Source organism: Triticum aestivum, chromosome 1B (assembly GCF_018294505.1).
Source record: "Triticum aestivum cultivar Chinese Spring chromosome 1B, IWGSC CS RefSeq v2.1, whole genome shotgun sequence".
Classification (NCBI taxonomy): Eukaryota; Viridiplantae; Streptophyta; class Magnoliopsida; order Poales; family Poaceae; genus Triticum; species Triticum aestivum.
Window position 1 is genome coordinate 14914117 of NC_057795.1, and position 19083 is coordinate 14933199.

Genomic DNA, 19083 nt, shown 5'->3' on the forward strand with positions numbered 1-19083 from the left:
CCCTCAAGTATAAGATTTGTCTGCTTCTGAAGCATAGGAGGGACTGACAGAGTACTACTTGGGTGTTTGTAGACTGCTGTCAGCAAAGACAGTTTGGCCGAGTGGTCTAAGGCGCCAGATTTAGGCTCTGGTCCGAAAGGGCGTGGGTTCAAACCCCACAGCTGTCAATACTCCTTTTTTTTTCTCTTAATAATTAATTTATTTTTTTCTCTTGGGTGCTATTTACCTTTTGCTCCTCCTGTTCAAAATATTTATACGGTTTTGCTTGCCATGCCATGGTATAAGTTATATCGGATTGCGAACAAAAACTCGCAAAATCGACTTTCGTGGACCAGTGCCCAGCGGCATACATAGAGAATAATAGTGAGAGGACATTCGGAAATAGTGCGTGTGTTTTCCAACGCTGTTTTTTTCTTCAGTTGGTTTTTCAACGCTAATCGAGGGAAGTTACTTGGTTGCTCTGTCTTTTTTTCTTTTTCACTGCAAGGTGTGATTAATGTCTTTTATATTTACATTTAATTTTTTAGAAAAGCAAATTCCGGAAGATTCTTTTAGGACAACTGAGGTGATGTGCCTGTTGAGTCTCTAATTTTTTTTATTTATTTTTTAGAGAGAAATGCCAGTGGCGCTACATTTGTTTATTGGGAGAAAAATGCCAGTGGAGGAGCTACAGACCGAGAGAGATGTTGGCTGCTATATGCGTTTGGGCCAGTCGACGGCCTCGCCCATCTACGCGACCTCCTGGTCGCCGCCGTATTCCCCCGATCCCCAAATCGCTAGCCAGAATCCTCCTCCGCCATTTTTGCATGGGGTCGTCGCCTTCCACGGGGGCCGGTGGTGGCGCGGTGGGCTGAGGGGAGAGCACGGCATAGCGGCGTACCCCTCCCCTTCCCTCCCGATATACTCCTTCTGTCTCATAATGTGAGACGTTTTTTGTCACCAGTGTAGTGTTAAAAAACATCTTACATTATGGGACAGAGGGAGTAGATTGCAAAGGGAAAAAGTTCACTGCTTGGGAATTGGGATTGTTTCTCCCCTGAAATCACCTTCTGTTTTCTTTCTCGTAGGAAGGCAACTATTTTGTCGATGTCAGAAGGGGCCTGATATAGATCGCGAGTAATATAGTGTTTACCATTTCCAGATTATATATTTGCAAGTGCTGATTTCTTTCTGGGTGTCTGCAAATGCCAATGAAATCGTCAATTTCTTGGCCCGATTAAAAGGGGAAAGAAGCCGCGTGTCTTATTCTTATACAAGATGAGTTCTCGAACCTGGGTCGGCTACAGCTTTTGGTTTTCCGAAAAAAGTAATTGTGTTTTCCAACGCTATTTTTTAGTTGGTTTGATTTGGCTGCTCAGTCTTTTTTTTTTCACTCTGAGGTACAATGTCTTTTGTATTTCTATTTATTTTTTTAGAAACAAAACTTTTTTTGGAAGATTTTGTTAGAACAACCGAGGTGCCATGACATTGGAGTTCTTTTTTGAGAAATTCCAGTGGAGCTTTTTTTTAGATCGAGATGTTGGCTGCTATCTGCATATGAGCCCAGTCGACGGCCCAGCCCATCTACGCATGCCTTCACCTTCCACAGATCCTATGGGCTTCCACACTTCGAGAGAATCTTATCAGATTGCGTTGCGATGGATTCATAGATGGTTGGTCGGCTGTGGTGCGGCTGGCAGACGGGAGGGACGGAGAGCACGGCGTACCCTTGATGCAGGTTGCAGGGGTGGGGGGATAACTGATACTGTTCATGCAACTTATTACTAAGTACCCCGTTCCCAAATATAAGTCTTTCTAGAGATTTCAACAAGTGACTAGGAGCAAAATGTGTGAATCTACACTCTAAAATATGTCTATATACATCCGTATGTTGTAGCATATTTGAAATCTCTAAAAAGACCTATATTTAGGAAAGGAGGAGGTATAAGTCTTTCTAGAGATTTCAACAAATGACTATATTTAGGAAAGGAGGAGGGGTTTTCATTCCAAGCAGCCCGGCATTTGTGAGCGTTCCACGTCTCTAAATTATGTTATAATTGCAAGCGTCCATATATTTTCTGGATGCCTGCTAATGCCAATGAAATCGTCGATTTCTTTGCTCGGACTGTGCGCAACTTCTCTTACCGCACACACGCACGCAAACTGATCCAGAGGTGTGCAGATTTAGTATGCATAGGTATGTGATAGCATGAACAAATTCAATCTGGCACCCAGTTCAAATATCTATATCAAGCTGAAGGCATGGACACCGTCAGATGTGTGAATTGCACTTCCATAGGAAAGACGATGCTGGCTGGGGGTTTCGGTTCACCAAAGCACCTTCACTAATGAGTAATGCAAGCGATTAAAAGACATTGCCATGATGACCAACTTATTATTCCGTCTTACAAGCTTGTGGCTGCGTGCCCTTCTTCTTTTGCTTTTGCTTTTGCTTTTGCTTTTCTTTGTCTGATGTGCTATGTGTATGTAAAAGATGGAGGACAAAATCAACATACAGTTCACAGATTTAATACTTCATTTCATCTCCTCATGAATTCCTCTTCCTTTTTTCCCCTGTTTTTACTTACAACATGCCAGTAAAGCGGAAACCACTCCAAGTTATGTTATTATCACCTCATGTATATGTTCTCGAACACCCCTAGCCACACACCCAAATATCTAAGGCCTATCTATTTGACATGCCAGATAGAAGTACGACGGTCCATCGCGAATACCTAATGGCAGGACTATGGTGGTCTACAACCATGAATCGCAGAGCTGAATTAATCTTGAAGGCTACACCTTAAACATTATGCAACTTCGACTTTACATAATACCCCCCTTTGGCCTTGTTGCACATGGCAGGTTATCCCCTTTATTCTTTGGACATTCATGATTTGTTTCCTTTAACTCTTTATCTGTCAGAGAACCGTAGTCTTTGCTTGCTGATGTAACCAAGCATCACACCCTTCCTTCGGCTGATGTTTAAGTTTTGTGTATATATAAGTGATGAGTCCAGGCATTGAGATGCCCGTCCCTCTTCTGTCCTATTCATTTTTTTCTCCTACCACCAAAACGATTGACACTGTTCTTCTAATTCCTTCGTCTTCTAATAGCTAGAAGCATAATTTCGATTTCAAATTTTGTTGGTGTTTTCACTCGCTTTTGTGGTTTCACATCCAGTCTAGGATTAATCAATACAAAAAATATATATTTGGTGTTTTCACTCGCTTTTGTGGTTTCACATCCAGTCTAGGATTGATATTCTTTCTAGTCATCAATACAAAAGTAAAACAAAAAATAGTTGGTGTTTCCCCCTTTCCATTCTTGTTCTCCCACGTGTAAAATATAGTCTTTGTTCCTAGTGATCAGCACAAAAAACCAAAAAAATATGTGCATGTTCTAGTCGTTCCCAGAGAAAAAGAATTCTATTTTTTGTTTCCCCGTTCATTGTTGTCCTTTCACATCGACAAAATACTCTTTGTTTCTAGTGATCAATACAAAAATGAATCGATTGCATGCTCCACTTTGCCATTGCTGTTCCACATCTACACTGAATCCCGTTTCCTAGTGATAAACATTGAAAAAAATATCATTTGTGTTTCCCTTTATGGTTGTTTTTTCAGATCTGCAACTACTCCTTTTATCTAACTCTAGCTTTTGATTGATAAAAAAATAGGAAAAAAATTCATTGGCTTTCCATCATTGCTATTGTGTTATTCTCTTATCCAGACTTTGTTCTCTTTCTGCGGATAAATACCAAAAAAATAAAATCTTTGGTTTCACCCCACTGTTGTTTTTCCACATTTATCATTGCTAGCTTTTCTAGTTACCAGTTCCACTAGAAACACCAAAAGATTCCTGGCTTGTCCCAGTACTGAGATATTTCCAGTGAATATGGTTGAGGTCATTTCTTGACATCCGTATTACGGTGCCTAATTCAACCACCAGCTACTTTATATATTCTCCTTTGTGATATTTTACTCACTTCTGGGCTATATAACAAGCAGGGTCAATTTGCTTGTGTTTCTCAGGACCATACAAGGAAGCTAGTCTGCAGCTTTTAAGCAGAAACATGAACACTTAATGTTTATACTATACAAAGTTATCCCCAGTTCAGGTTTCTTAGCCGCTGAGAGGTAAAACATACATTGATGGTTAATGAATCAGTATTATGTCTACAAAGCTCACCCAGTACGGTTTACTCTATTAAAAGTTGGTACATGGTTATGCTTACAATGTTTATGTCATATCTATATATATAGTCCATTCATTCGTGATGTAAGATGTTGAAAATAATCTTGACGTGCGTGCGGCCAAGTTGTCGCGTGGAGCCGGCAACTGAAGCAGCGAGCCGTGCCCTTGTGGCCGGATCTTGCGGCTGCCATGGTCGTGGGCTGTTTGTTAGCTGCATGCGTGTGTGCTAGCTGACTTTATGCGTTTGTGGACTTACTTAGTGCATCCGTGGGTTAGCTGGTTAGCGTGTGAGTGCATGTGTACATGGAGGTAGTAGGCGAGTCTGGCGCCTGATTTAATCAGCTGTAGCCTCTATGTTCAGTGCAGTGCCTGTTCGTGTAGGTGGCTGTGAGGGCGGCTAGGAGTCAGAAACGGTAGTCGCGTGTGTAGCATGAGTATAACACCTAAAAATGTCAACTGCTTATGTTTTCTCAGGACCGTGGAAGGAAATTAGGTGCAGCTGTCAAGCCAAGTCAAAGAGAATTGATATTTGTTTGCCAGCCTTCAGTTTAAGTGTTACTGAATATTGTTTCTTGGTGATCTAAGATCCTGCATGTGACAAGTTATTCCCGGTTCAAAGCTTTTCAGAAGGCCAGCCCAGAGCTGAGAGGTAAATCTATGGTATTTTATCTTTACTGAATTCAATCGTACAGCAATCTCTATATCTTCACTAATTCTTGACATAAATTTAGGAGTCTGTTTACCAAAAAAAAAAAACACACCCGGTACTAGGAAAATTACTAAGTGTAACTAGAGAATAATTAAAAATATATATAATATGTAATCAATATATCTTGCCATTTATTCTAGAGCAAAGAGTTCATACCTGCTCTTATCTCAGACTGTTTGTGCCCGATCTACATGTTCTGTAGACAAAAGTGAATAGGCCCATGTCAAAGGCTGGCATTTTTTATGTAGGTATCCCCTAAAAATGATATTCGAAGAAATTTAGAGGACAAGCAAGAGATATGGACATCTAAAAAACAATTTAACAGAAAAAATGGACATTACTGACGGACATTCGTGCCAAATAGAACTGTTTCCTATCCTCCTCTCGCTCCAAGTAAAAGACTCCTCACCCTGAAAAATCAAAAGCTGCTCCACTTGTATCTCCCCTTGACCATATTACCACCGCAGCTTTAAAATGTTCCTTCCTTGAACTTCTGATCGAGAAACACCCATGGAGGGTATCCTTCAGCTCCTTCTTCCGCCACCATAAATGGCAGCCACCACCTTCCTAGTACAACGTACTGCACACTGTTTTGGTCCTTACTTTTCTTAGTATGTCATACACAGAACTGTACTTTCTTATCTTGCCAACGTTCCTTGTACAGCAAGTGTCAGATTTCTAGTAGTAGGAGTACTATCCAGTTTAGCTTGTTCAGTGATGGTTGCTTTATATATAAGGCCGGGGGAAACCCTTTTTGTCAGCATGCACGCTATATAGAAATTTTGTTTTGCTGATTATGCTAGCGGTAATGTGATTCCATATGAATAACCGATTCACGTCATCTTTTTCTTGCAGGTCAATTTGTGCAAACTAGCAAGTTTGTTACACTACTGAACATAAGTCATGGCATCATCTTCATGGGAAAAATGGCCTGATCATGTGCGGGATAAATGGCATGATGATTTGAGAGATATAGATTTTTGGTATGATTTCTAACTTCCTAATTTACATTCTTTACTTTTACAGCGTGCTTTTTATTAGTTTATCCATATCTTTTTATTGTTAGAACTACCATAAAGTGGTAATTTTACTTAATTATCATAAAAAATTAAAAAAATACTTAATTATCATAACACATTCATTTAAAGTAAATCTATATCTACCCGCAAAAAAAAAGTAAATCTATATCTGACATGATACCCTATCCCCAAACACATATAGTCCTCTAGCATAGAAGTAGAGGCTGAAATCCTATCTTGAGGTTGCTTGGCCCCTGCCGTCAATAGAATTAGATGTTACCTGCAACAAAAGTTGATAGAAATAGATATGAACTAACATGCCGTTGTACAAATTAAGCTGAATAAGTTTGCATTTGATTATGCGGTGTATTTTGTAAAGTATTTTTTCCTTTTTTGACATAATAGTTTACTGAAGTTATGTTTTCTTACTGCAACAAAACAGTTCATCCACTATAGAGCATCCTGTCTGGTTCGTCCACTGTAGTCGTCGAGTTGTACTCCAACTCGCTGGTTTCCCACATTGTAACCACGGTTCTATTATGTCTCAAGAGATAATCCAATTCAAGCGGAAGTAGGGCTATTACCCTAGCCTAGGGTGGCCGAACCTAGGTAAAATCATGTTTAGTGATCCGTGGTAACCCGAGCATAACCATACGACCAAACATATCGCATACAAATACCGTACCGTTTATGGGCATGGACATAATTATCCTCGACAGCTTTCGCTAATAGTGGGGACCTCGCACCGACAGAATAGATCTACATCATCGACTTTGATTCATTCAGGCGAGATGGAGTACACAGGCTACATTACTTCCAGCCAGACTTTAGATCGAATGCAAATGCCATGGGTTCTGTGCAGCCCCTTGGACTGGAGGGTTACTTTCGCTACCAGTTGGAGAATAAACTTACTGGTTCCTACACAGACCATTGCGGGGTGAACTCGCCCCATGACTTTGGGTGAAAGTGTGGCATGCCACAACTATGGCAATGCAACAAACAATAGCCATTTTATTGAAAGGGGGTGCTTTATTACTTAAAAAATTTAAACATTACAACCGGCTTCTACATAGCTCAGATGCACACAGCCAAACAAAGTCCACTCACAAAAACGAAAAATAAAAAGGCGAAATACAAAAAAAACACGTAGAGTCTGTATAACACCTAAAGAGGAGGGTGTCAATCCTAAGATCATGCTACCATCCATGTCGGGTAAAACTATCACTCATCATAGTCTCCAACCGTGTACACACCAACGTAAATAGGTCTTGATTCTCCACGCGTTTTAGAGAAGACCATAAACAAACAGTAGCCATAAGCAGCGGCCGTGGCAGAGTTTGGCAATGTATATGGCTGTGAACCAAACATGCCTCAAGTGTATGCGTTTTTTTTTATGTTGGCGTGGCCAGTGGCCATTGCTTTCTGCATCACGTACGCTTCTATCCAAGTACATACATCAAGCAGCTCCCCCCCCCCCCCCCTCCCGTTGTCTAACCTATGCCACACGGGTGGTGACCCAATCTACCACACCTTCGACTCCCTCGCCTGCTCCTTCCCTCGCTGCTGTCGGAGGCCTGCACCGGGCAAAGCTTGTGTGAAGGCGGCGGCGGCAGCGGCTGCGAGGCCTCTCTCTGTTCTGGCGGTGACAAGGTGGTTGGCGGCTACCGGCGTTTGACAGCGCTTATAATGGGGGAGACTACGGCATTCTCGGTCCAAATACTCGGTGTCAATACCATTGCAGATTTGATCCAAGCTGGGTTGTTTGCCTGTCCAACGTGCACTCACATGGATGTGATCCTCGTCACGGCTCCTTGCATATTACGTGGATGTGATTCAGCAGCCCGCTTGATTGTCGCGTCTGCCGACGCCTCGTGCAAGGACGCAGAGCCACAGAGCCAGGCACCAGGACACGTTGGCTCCTCGCCTGGATCCGGTCTAACCGTGTCGGTATGGGCCGATCGCTCGAGCTTCGGATTGCAGTGACCATCATCCATGATAAGGTCATCGCAACCCGACGGTGGTGGTACGCCTTTCGTGATTCAGTTTAGGCTATGTCAGCCCCTGAGCTGACAGGCATGGACAGAGCTCTCTTTGGCAAGGTGGTAGTCGGCAGTGATGTGCTCCACCGTCGCTGTTGGTCCTTGTGGTGACCACCTTGTCCTATGGCAGCAAACTCGATGTGGAGTACGATTACCATCAAAAAGTGTTCATTGTGGTTCATCTCTCCAGGTGGTGGTGGACTTCGGCGGGAGATGCAAACTATAGATGGTGGCTTGAATATGGTTATGCAGCGGCCGCGATCGCACATCGCATTTAGCTGCTGGGATTATGGAAAACTGGTGTGGACAATACATAACTGACGTCGATGGTGGTGCTTCTCGAGCACCCTGTCTCGAGCTTCGGGGAGAAAACCTAGGACTGGCTGAGTTGGTTTTACAGGCAATGGTGATATTTTACGTCATCAGGCATTACTCAGATATGCTTGGCCTTGTTCTTCAGGGTGAAAACCTAGATTCTAGTCTGGATTGGTTGGATCCGGTGACGACAGCACTAGATCGTCGCTCCCTTCCTGAAGGCGTTGGTGTTAAAGAATCTCATATTCCATGTGGTGTCATGAGATAGTTCTTGCGGATATGGTCATCGATGTAGTTTCCTAATCGCGGAACTGATTCCTTTAATTTTTTCCTTTCCTCGCATACGCATAGATTTTGTCTTATTTGACTTTGCTATTGGCTGACATAATTTTGTGTGTGTGCGCGTTTGTATTGGTTGTGTGCATTGTAACTATGCAGAGGCCGGATGTGTGCTCGTGATTTTTGTATATTCTTGATGCTTCACTTTAAGTCAATAAAATCCATCATTTATCAAAAAAATGTAGATATATCAAGCGCTCGCGCTTTTTTTTTTGAGAAAGAAGATCTAAAAATAATCTCATATGAGAAGGAGCCGAACTTGCGAAAATTCCATGTCTTCCTTACTTTTTTCTGTTCATACAAAATGAATTGCTTTCCAGCTCTGCTGCTCATACTCCCTCTTTCTAGGTTTGCAATGCGTGTAGGTATTTGATATTTATTTTCACCATCATTTTAACTAACAAATATTAAGTACATGCCACAAAATATATCACTGAATTTGTATTCAAAAGAATTTCTGTGATATAATTCTTTCTGTGGCCAGGTTTCTTGGTCGAATACGTGATATATTTATTTGTGCTACAAGTGATATATTTCTTGGTCGAATATGTGAGTGCTAATAACTAATTTGCTTGTGTGGCCAGGTTTAATAGATATCATGAAGAGGATGATGCAGGTCTTAAGTTCACTATTAATCCATGGAGGTATTGGAATGTTGGGGCGGGGCCCATGGCTTCCTTCAGACTAGCCATGTCAGGCATGGTTGAGGGAATCTGTGAGAGCTTTGGGCCCTTCAAACCCGTGATAAAGGTGGATCTGAAGCCCACGCCAACTGTAGATGAAGCACAAGGAACAAGGTTCATGAGCATCAAGTACCAGTTAGCCGTCGCTGCGGCAGAGGAGTTGGGGCTACTCGACCAAGAATATAACAGGCTGAAGGAAGAGCACGATGAGTTGCAGTTTTACACCTACGGGTGCAGTGGTACCGGTGCCTCTCATAATTTGGAGAATCGTGTGCGGTACACTATAGTTCCTCAGATCGTCAAGAAGTTGTCAACCGAGAAGTATTTGCTAGTGGTCAATAACCTCCGGTGGCCAATTGTGCCTGACAGTTTTATACAGGATTGCGGGTTCCCTCCCCCGCTGTGGACAGATTCTAAGTGGCTCATCTCAACCACTTCTGAGGATGTCTGCAACAAGAGCAAGCTGGAAGACGATTGGGTTATACCCTATCCCACAGATAGGGATGTTGTGGCGCTTACCCTCTCTGCACTGCGTGAATCGGCACATCACATACTCAACATGACCCATCAAGAAAGCAAGGAATACTGGCATCACATAGCCCTCAATTGCTTCCACTTTGCCATGGTGATCTTTGCCAAACATTCACAGATGGCAGCGGTTACCTCGGACGAGCTCATCCATCATTGGGCCACCCAAGGCATCTTGCCTCGTATGACCAGTAGTGAAGAAGAAAAAGAAACCAACATCTGCAGCAGCAAGTGTGCCTATATGCATCGAGTTGGAAGGGTCATCCTTGAAGCATTTGAGAAATACTCTTTGTTGCAGCTACCATTCTCTCCTGCCAATGAAGCTCATGAAGCCACCAATACTGCTGCACAATTCCTTGCATACCATGCCCTCATTGCAGAAGGCATGACAGTAGGTGAACTCGCGGATCATAAGAAAAAATGGATCGCCTTTTTGGATGATCATGGATGTCATGTAAGCCGAGAATGGTTGGGGCCGGGGGAAACTAGGGGGGCAACTGCACTTATTCTAAGAGGTTGCTCACACCAATCGGTCATACTTTGCAAGCTGGGCCATATCCTGCCCAAACTTATATTTCTTCATTGTCTTGATCTCTCTTACACTCAACTGAAAACACTCCCTTCTTCTATCGAATGTCTAATAAACCTTCGACTGCTTTCACTTAGAGGCTGCCATGATCTCAAAACTCTTTCCAGTTCACCCACAACAAGTGCCACAGACTCGTCAACAAATACTACGTCATATTCCCCATTATCCACTCTATACAAGCTTGAAATTCTTGATATGAATGGAGTTCCTTTTTCTCATATAACACAAAATGTAGCCAACCAAAAGAGCAACTTGATTTACCTCAACATGTCCTATTCAAAAATATCTACTTTTCCACCAAATGTTTTTCGGGACATGTCAAATCTTGAAGTGCTTATTCTTGCCAGCTGCTCCAACCTTCTCCAGCTTCCTCCTTCCATGGCATTGCTATCCAGCCTAGTAACCCTTGAAGTCACAGGGACCCAAATAAAATGCTTCCCGCCGAAGATATTTGAAGAAATGCAGAAGCTTCAGTCGCTCAAGCTCATCGACAACAAGAAATTGATTTCACTCACAAGACCAATCTCTAGGTTTCAGGGAATCAAGTTGGAAGGGCATCCTAACCTTATATCATTCGTCTTGATCGGCGCACCTCACGTAAGGTGCTTGTCTTTGCGTGGATGTAGGAAACTCGAGTCCGTCGAGATAAAGAATCTTGGTGCGTTGGAAGAGCTAGATTTGTCCGGTACAACTATCAAGGAGCTCCCTGCTGACATCCCCAATATGCCCCATCTTAGGAGATTGCTCCTACTTGGTGTTCCTTCTCTGAGGCGATTTCCTTGGCATAGGCTGGAGCGACTCCCTGATGTGTTTTTCTTGGATAATTGCTCAGAAGGAAATGGTAATCACTCTAATCAAGTTTCCCAAGTGTGTGTTACTGACGCCAGGTTCTTCTATAGCTTCCATCGCAATGCTCTGAATTTAGTAAGACATGGGAAGTTTTTCCAATCATTTTATATTCGAGTTGCACCATGCATTACAAATAGTATGCAACTGCAACTGCAAGATGAAGAAATCATGCTAGCTAACAAGCTGGACGAGTTGCTACAGAAACAGTTAACATATGTAGATGTATATAGCAGATATTTTGCAGAGAAAATTGCTATTGCCCCACAAATTAGAGTTCCCCTTCACCGAACTAAGCGGCATGTGGATATCACAGGCGGGCAACAGTCACACAATGGTTTAGCATACCTTCTGCATATCACGAAATCAATATCAGTGACATATGATACTTCTATCAAGTCTTTTTCTAACTTGAGCGGTTTTGATGAGCTGGAAGAATGTGAGCTTCAATGGTGCCACAAAATAGACACCGTTTTCCACAACTTCATGGAAAATCTACGGAATGTGCATGTGTCCAACCTCAAAAGTCTAGTTAGATTCTGTTCACCATACTGTTTTGTTGAATTCAGTTCACTAGAGCATCTACACCTGGAGAACTGCCCCAGATTGGAGATCCTGATGACATATGGTGCATCAGCACTACCATGTCTCAAGACACTTGACATCATGTTTTGCTACAACCTCAAGAAACTATTCTACAGTTATGAAGATCAAGATCGTGCTTATGAGCTCCCGAGCCTCCAAAGGATACGTCTACAGGAGTTGCCACTGCTAAAGCACTTTGATGACAATGATGCCATCATAACGGCACCGGCATGGGAGGAGCTCCATGTCCGGGGGTGCTGGAGCCTTCAACGCCTCCCGCACCTACAAGGACGCCAGCCGGAGATAGTGAAGGTGAACTGTGAGAGGAGCTGGTGGGGCAAACTCCAGTGGGGGCCACTCCCACACCATAACAACTATGAACCGAAGCTACCCCCAGAGTTTGCCTCATTCGACGAGTCTGCCGACATGAGCAGCTACCTCAGATGAATCAACAAGGCCTCCATCAAGGCATCCATTCATCTATCCATCAGTTGGTATGCCATTTCACTCTATTCTTCAACCATGCGGTCACCACAGAATGCCTTCCTAAATACTACCTTGTTAACAGTGTTCCACCATACGTCCATGTGGTATATATGTCAACCACTCTGGTCTGCAAGATGATACTTATCAGCTCCAAAAGATACGTCTCCAGGAGTTACCACTGCTCCAGCACTTCCATGACATAGACATCAACCTCACCATCACCGCCCCAGTGTTAAAGGAGCTCCACGTCCAAGGGTGTTCGTGCCTCCGATTCCTCCCACGCCTACAATAAGTGTTCCAGCATACCCCACAGAGTACCTCCCTCAATACAGAGTGTTCCACCATACTCTACATCCATACTGTATATGTCAACTACCCTTGTGTCGTTCGACACTCACACCCTTGTGTCGTTCCCTGACATGCCGTTGCCTCTCTATACACCTGCATGCCATCCATTTGATTTTTAGAGCTTTTAGCAAATAAAAGTCCAAATTCCTAGGTTATTGTCAACCGACCACTTTGTCCCCTGTGGAATTGGTTTTACTTTTTACTATTCCAGCACATTTTATTGGAGTATCAGCTACTCTACATTTGGTGATGTACGAGTGGCATTTGATTTGTAAATTATGTTAAATCATCAAGTGTGGTTTGTAATGCCATGAGGCATGTGTATTTACTTGATTCAGATAATGGTTTGACTACAACCAACATTGCTAGCTAGTTTTATTTGTGAAGATCCATTTCACTACCCGCAAAAAAAGAAGAAGATCCATTTCACTATATGATGCAAGTTTTGTGGGTGTTACGCTCTGCCTTTCTACTCTATTTATAAAGAACAGGATAGTCAGAAGGAAACCATTGGACAGGTCTGAGATTTGTAAAGAACAACAATATTTACTTCGGGTTAAGGTTACTAAGCAGCTTGCATAAAGGGGTGCAGATTTCTATGGCAAGTTTTACCCTGCTTATGAGCATACAAATAAGTAAAGGAGGGATTGAAACTATTGGTTAAATCCGCTCAGACTAATGGTCTAAATATACTAACAGAAACAGCCGAGTCTCTAGTCATCAAGGTAGCTCCAGCCATCGAACTACTTATACAACATCTAAAACTGACGTAAATGAAACAAGCTTTTTAACGTCCATGTGAGTTCACTAGGAGGTGACTCAAGCCGCTTGCGCACATATTCATGTGTAGCAACCGTGTCACCGAACAACCAGATTTTGTTTCAGTCGACAAGAGGGGACAGACCGACAGAGTAAAGTGCAAACCATCTCCCCAGCTCACCATGGTAGGGGACGAGGGCAGCAGTCCTTGCCCAAACGATGTGGCATTGTCCAGAGTGCATTCGTCAATGTGCTTCAGGAATTAGTGGCTACATTTCCTGTTGTAACATCAACGTAAAAAGAGACGGAAAAGATTCATTAATTCTCCACCAGAGAGGCGGGTTCAGATACACATGATGTTAATATCAGTTTGACCATGAACCATTAATTAGGATTTGCGTTCCAATCTCAGAGGGTGGAAACAAGCTAAAGACAAGGATATGAGAGGGTGGAAGAATCTAAAACAGAGTGTGGTCATCCCCTCAGAGTCAGTTTTGTGCCTGAAATCTCTACCAGTATACCAAAATCTCGACCAGTATGTGCACACTTCGGTTCGTGCGTTTCCTTTCAGTGTCTGAGAAACTTTGAAAAAGAACACTATTCAGAATGGATTTGTTTGTTTGTTTGTTTTGGCATGAGCTCCTCAGATGTTTAAACACCATGAAAATTTGCATGCACATTATGCCCTTGAGCATCTTGGATACCTAAAAATTTCAGAATTTCTTTTTTGAGTTTATTGTTCACGCTCGGGTGTAGATGAACCTCTTTTTTTTTGCGGGTGGGTGTAGATGAACCTCGGTGTAGAATTGCAGCTAAGGCAGAGGTGGTGAGTAACGCACCGTGTAAGATTATTTTGGCCCGTATATGTTATATATGTTAGAGTTGCGTCGAATATTGTGTACAAGGTAGGTTGCAGTTGGACTCTGAGTAGTATTGTGTTTACATTGGATATGGAGTCGTGTCTAAGTAGGACACTTGTATCCTAGGCCTCTCTTATATAGCGGGAGTAGACACACAATGTAACCTATGCCAACATAATAGCACCGGAATGCAGGGGAAGCCAGCGGCTTGTGCCGGTGTCCAGTGCGACCGGGTGCGGTATTGTAGCGGTGTCATGGGGAGGAGCGCCCATAGTCAGGCCCCGGGGATGTAGCCATATCAGTGAACCTCGTTAACAAATCTCGGTGTCATGCTCGTGTGATTGCTTGGTCCTCGGATGATCGACGGTATGCCTCGGATTTATTCTAACAGTATATATAATTCGTTCCGAGGTCTACGAAGAGCAAGTTGGTACTACATAAATTTGAGCGGTGTCCGACTGAGTTGCCTGGAACTTTTTTGGTATTTCCGGGGTAAGACTCACAATTATAGACAGACATTAAGTAAGTAATGACTTTACATTGAGCAAGCAAACGGGGAGATTCTCTCGCTAAGCTGCTTTGGCGCACGATTCATATACTCCCTCCATTCTAAAATATAGTGTGTCATCGGTTTTCGTGCTTCAAGTTTGACCATAAATTTAACCAATGAGACTGACTGCGGCGGGAGCAAAAATTATACCAATGAATTCATATTCAAAAGAAGTTTACAATTATATAATTTTTGCTCCCACCACAGTCGGTCTCGTTGGTTAAATTTACGGTCAAAGTTGTACCTTGAAAAGCATGGGCGCGCTATATTTTGGAATGGAGGGAGTAGCATTTGACATAAACCCTCCAGTCAACATTGACATGTTATTTGGGATGTGGTTTGCTGGAGTGGAACCAATTATTGCGGGAAGTATTCTGATAGGAATATGCGTATTACTTTGGGCTATATGAAACTGCAGAAATGATATGATCTTTAACAGACAAACTCTTACAAACTTATTGTAGGTTATTTACAGAGCTACAACTTGAATCCGTACGTGGTCACTATTCACTCATACGGACTCCGGGGAGCTTTTGGCTACTGGGTGCAACTGATGGGAGATGGTCGCACGGGCTATCTACAACCGATTTCGATGGCGGTCCATTAATAGTATAGGTGTTTAGTCATCTAGTCCTTTTTTTTATCGCCGGTTGTGGCTTTATTTATAATTTTTTCCTTTTTATGCTCTCTTTGCAAGTTGTACTCAATTGTAGACTTTTGTTTTGTTTGGATTATAAATAAGATGACCGCATACATCGTTCTGATGCTGAGACCGGGGATATACTCCTTTAAAAAAACAGAGAGATTCCGCTAAGTATTGGTCATTGGGAACGGCAACATCCGGCTGACACTAGCTGTTGTACTTACTGTAACTTGTTAGGCAAGATTTATAGCCACTTCCTGTAAAAAAAAGCATATCTAATAGCCAAGTAGTGTTACACAAAGCAATAGACAGCATGGTAACCTCCATCACAACCACTTGCATCTCTGGATGTAAGAGTCTCTGCAATACTACTCACAGTTTCATATGCAAGGAAGCTCCAGGCACAGGAGCACCACTTGCGTCACAAGTCATTGGTTCCAAGTCTCCGCCAGTGACGAACATTTGACTTTGTCAATAGGTCTACTCCAAAGATGCTACTAGTAGGAAAACCGATTATTTGACTTCCAATTGCCTTGGGGAAAGTTTACTAATTGTATTAGTATGTTATGTAATACTCCCTCCGATCCATAATAAATGTTGCAGATTTGAACTAAAGTTAGTTCAATCTTAGCTCAAAACTGCGATACTTATTTTTGAACGAAGGGAGTGCTAATTAATAAGGGTATGTATAACCATTTGACATCTCTCTTGTCATGATTAACTTGGTGCTTTATTAGTTTTGATCGTGTTTAGCTAAGGACACATAGTGAAAAAGGAGTGCATTATTTTTTCAATTGAAAACTCATCTGATGACATTATTAAGGATCATTTTACAAACACCATAATTTTAGTAAGTTACAGAAACCCAGCCTTGTCAAAATAGCGCAATATTCAAAAACTTTAAATTAGCATGAACCAGATGTTCCTGGGGCATGTGCGTGGGCCAATTTGCTAGTTTTCTAAGAAAGAACTGTTAACCCAAGTGATTTCATGTGCAAGGAAGCTCTAGGAGGCAGAGCACCACTCGGGTCACAAAGTCTTCGGTCTCCGAGTCTCTTCCAGTGAAATCAACATTTGACTCTGTCAATAGACTTCCATCCTATAGGTGTACCCCGAAGATGGATGCCATGTGCAGATCTCCATCAGCATCTACACTAATACCAGTACTTTACTTGCTACATTTCAGGGTCCGATGCAGAGTTGATAAGCTGCAAATAAATGAAGGCAGCCCCTATATAAACAGCAGCCAAAGCCAAGAATCCATTCACTCAGCTTCATCCATAGCACGCTAGAACCTGGTAACTACTTGCATTAGATATGAAGAAGTCTGCAAGGCTTGACTCCATCAACATCGTCCGCTTGCTGCTCGTCGTCGCAATCCTCTGTGCCGTGAACATTGGGGTAGTCCAGGGAGGCAGAAGGTTTTGGCGGCGGCCTCCATCTCCACAAGGGCGCCCGGCCGCCCACGGGATTTGCCCGAGATGCGGTGGATACGTTTCCACCACCGCCTCTACCGCTGTCAACGAAAGGAAGAACTCTGCCTCCACTACACCATTCTCCGACCTACGCCACTAGCCAGTTAGCTATGCTCGATCACTGGCTATTTCGTTCCCTAATGTGCTTCGTCGGCTTTGCTTATTATTTTTTACTACGAGTGGTCAACCCATTTAACGATTTTATACTTTCTCTATTGTGTTGGTCCTGTAATATGTAGTGATCTTTCTGAATTTCGTACGGTGTTGACAGGATTTTTCCCTATAGAACATGTGTCTGAGTTCCTTGCTTTTGATAATAGAAAGGGGATCTACCTTTGTAGAAAAAGAAAAGCTATGTGTATTTTGTATTACTAGCAATAGAACTCGTGCATTGCAATGGGAGAAAAAGATACCATACTCCCCTAACCTAATAATCATGATTCAACATCCTAATTAAGTATCTAGGGTGGACTTGTAACTGAGATAAAAAAAATACAGGCCCCCAGTTACATGTCGAGGGTACAGTGGAGTTGTAACTTGAGAAAAATGGTCGCCCCCCAATTGTGTGTCGAGGGTGGAGTTGTAACTTGAGAAAAATGGTCATCCCCCAATTGTTTGTCAGAGGGTGGTGTTGAAAAAGATACCATACTCTACTAACCTAATAATCATGATTCAACATCCCAATTAAGTATCCAGGGTGGACTTGTAACTGAGGCAAAAAAAATACAGGGACAAAAATGGTCATCCGCCAATTGTGTGTCGAGGGTGGAGTTGTAACTTGAGAAAAATGGTCATCCCCCAATTGTGTGTCAGAGGGTGGAGTTGAAAATGAGACAAAAATGAGTTGGATCCTAGTTGCATATCTAAGGTGGACTTGCAACTGAAAAAATGGGGGCCCCATTTGCATGTTAGATGTGAAGTTACAACTGGCCCCAATTGTAACTTCCTAGTTCCATATCGAAGGCGGATTGCAAATGAAAAATGGGTCGAGCCCAATTCCATATCAATTGTGGATTGCAAGTGGGAATAAAAAACCCCTAGTTACATGTCAAGGATGGAGTTGCAACTTAAAAAAATGATCGCCCCCAGTTACGTGTGGAGGATGGACATGCAAAAGGGACATATCTAGTTGAGTATCCAGGATGGACTTGCAACTGGAAAAAAAGACGGTCCCAGTTGCATGCCAGATGTGAAGTTGCAACTGGGGACATAAATGAATCGATCCCCATCCAGGACATAAATGAATCGATCCCCATCCAGTTGCCTGTGAACGGTGTACTTACAATTCAGACGAAAATGAATAAGGCCAATTGCACTTGCAAAAATGGTTGATATACTAGATGTGGGTTTCCGCGACTCCCTATTAATGCTTCTTGTCATTTTGTAGTCTACTTCAAGTCGCTCGGTGCGTTGTTGGTGTAGCTCTTTGGCACCTATGGGCGTGTTTGGTAGCATTCCCAACCTAGCATGGTTGTTCTTCTCTCATAAATGCTGAGTGTACGCATGCTGCTGTTATTTGTAGCGATGTACGTGCTGAGACATTGTAACATTGTAAGCAGATTTTGTTTATCAGCTTGCATTTGTTTTGACGTCGGTCAATACTGTAGCAACCGGTATTTTCAAATAAAGTGAATAAAAAATTACAAAAATGTGAACTTTTTGAAACATGGAAAAAATAACATTCTTTGAAAGTCTCACATTTTTTCAAACTTAATTTTTTTTGAAAATCTAAAGAATTTTTTTGAAAATATAAACAAATTTACAAATTTTGACTTTAAAAAAATACAAATTATGAAATTATGAACATTTCGAAAAATTTAATAAAAGTTTAAAATCTAGACATGCTAGGTTATCATTGCGCTCTTGGGCCCTTGCGCCGAGATTGAGCTGGAGGTCCACGGGCACTTGCCACCCAGCGCACCGCATCACCTCGAAGGCAACCTTGTAGGTGGCCCCGGCGTGAGCTGCGACAGCTCCAACTTCCCGTGGACCTCCAGCGACCACACGATCTTTAGCTCCGCCACCTCCTCTCCGTGTGTAGCACTGTGAACGATCTATCAACACAGTAGAAATTATACCCTGGCCTCAACCTTCTCCCTAAATAAACTCAACCGCTGCGGCTTCGAGTAAAAGT

General features: G+C 42.6%; 1 protein-coding gene and 1 non-coding gene across 3 annotated transcripts; both read left to right on the forward strand.

Annotated features, from left to right (window-relative positions):
* The first annotated feature begins 87 nt into the window (after nt 1–87).
* TRNAL-UAG (transfer RNA leucine (anticodon UAG)) lies at nt 88–167 on the forward strand. The gene has a single exon. It is a non-coding gene; the product is annotated as a tRNA-Leu (tRNA).
* A 2855-nt stretch (nt 168–3022) lies between these two features.
* Nucleotides 3023–12953, forward strand: LOC123103770 (uncharacterized). Of its 2 annotated transcripts, XM_044525454.1 has the most exons (6): nt 3023–3910; nt 4014–4118; nt 4651–4825; nt 5741–5868; nt 9182–12322; nt 12397–12953. In XM_044525454.1, the coding sequence occupies exons 4-5, from the start codon at nt 5789–5791 to the stop codon at nt 12273–12275; spliced, it is 3174 nt and encodes a 1057-aa protein (XP_044381389.1). In that variant the 5' UTR covers nt 3023–3910; nt 4014–4118; nt 4651–4825; nt 5741–5788; the 3' UTR covers nt 12276–12322; nt 12397–12953. The 2 variants fall into 2 exon arrangements, with proteins under 2 accessions (XP_044381389.1, XP_044381395.1); XM_044525460.1 differs by having other exon boundaries at nt 3023–4118.
* The last annotated feature ends 6130 nt before the right edge of the window (nt 12954–19083 follow it).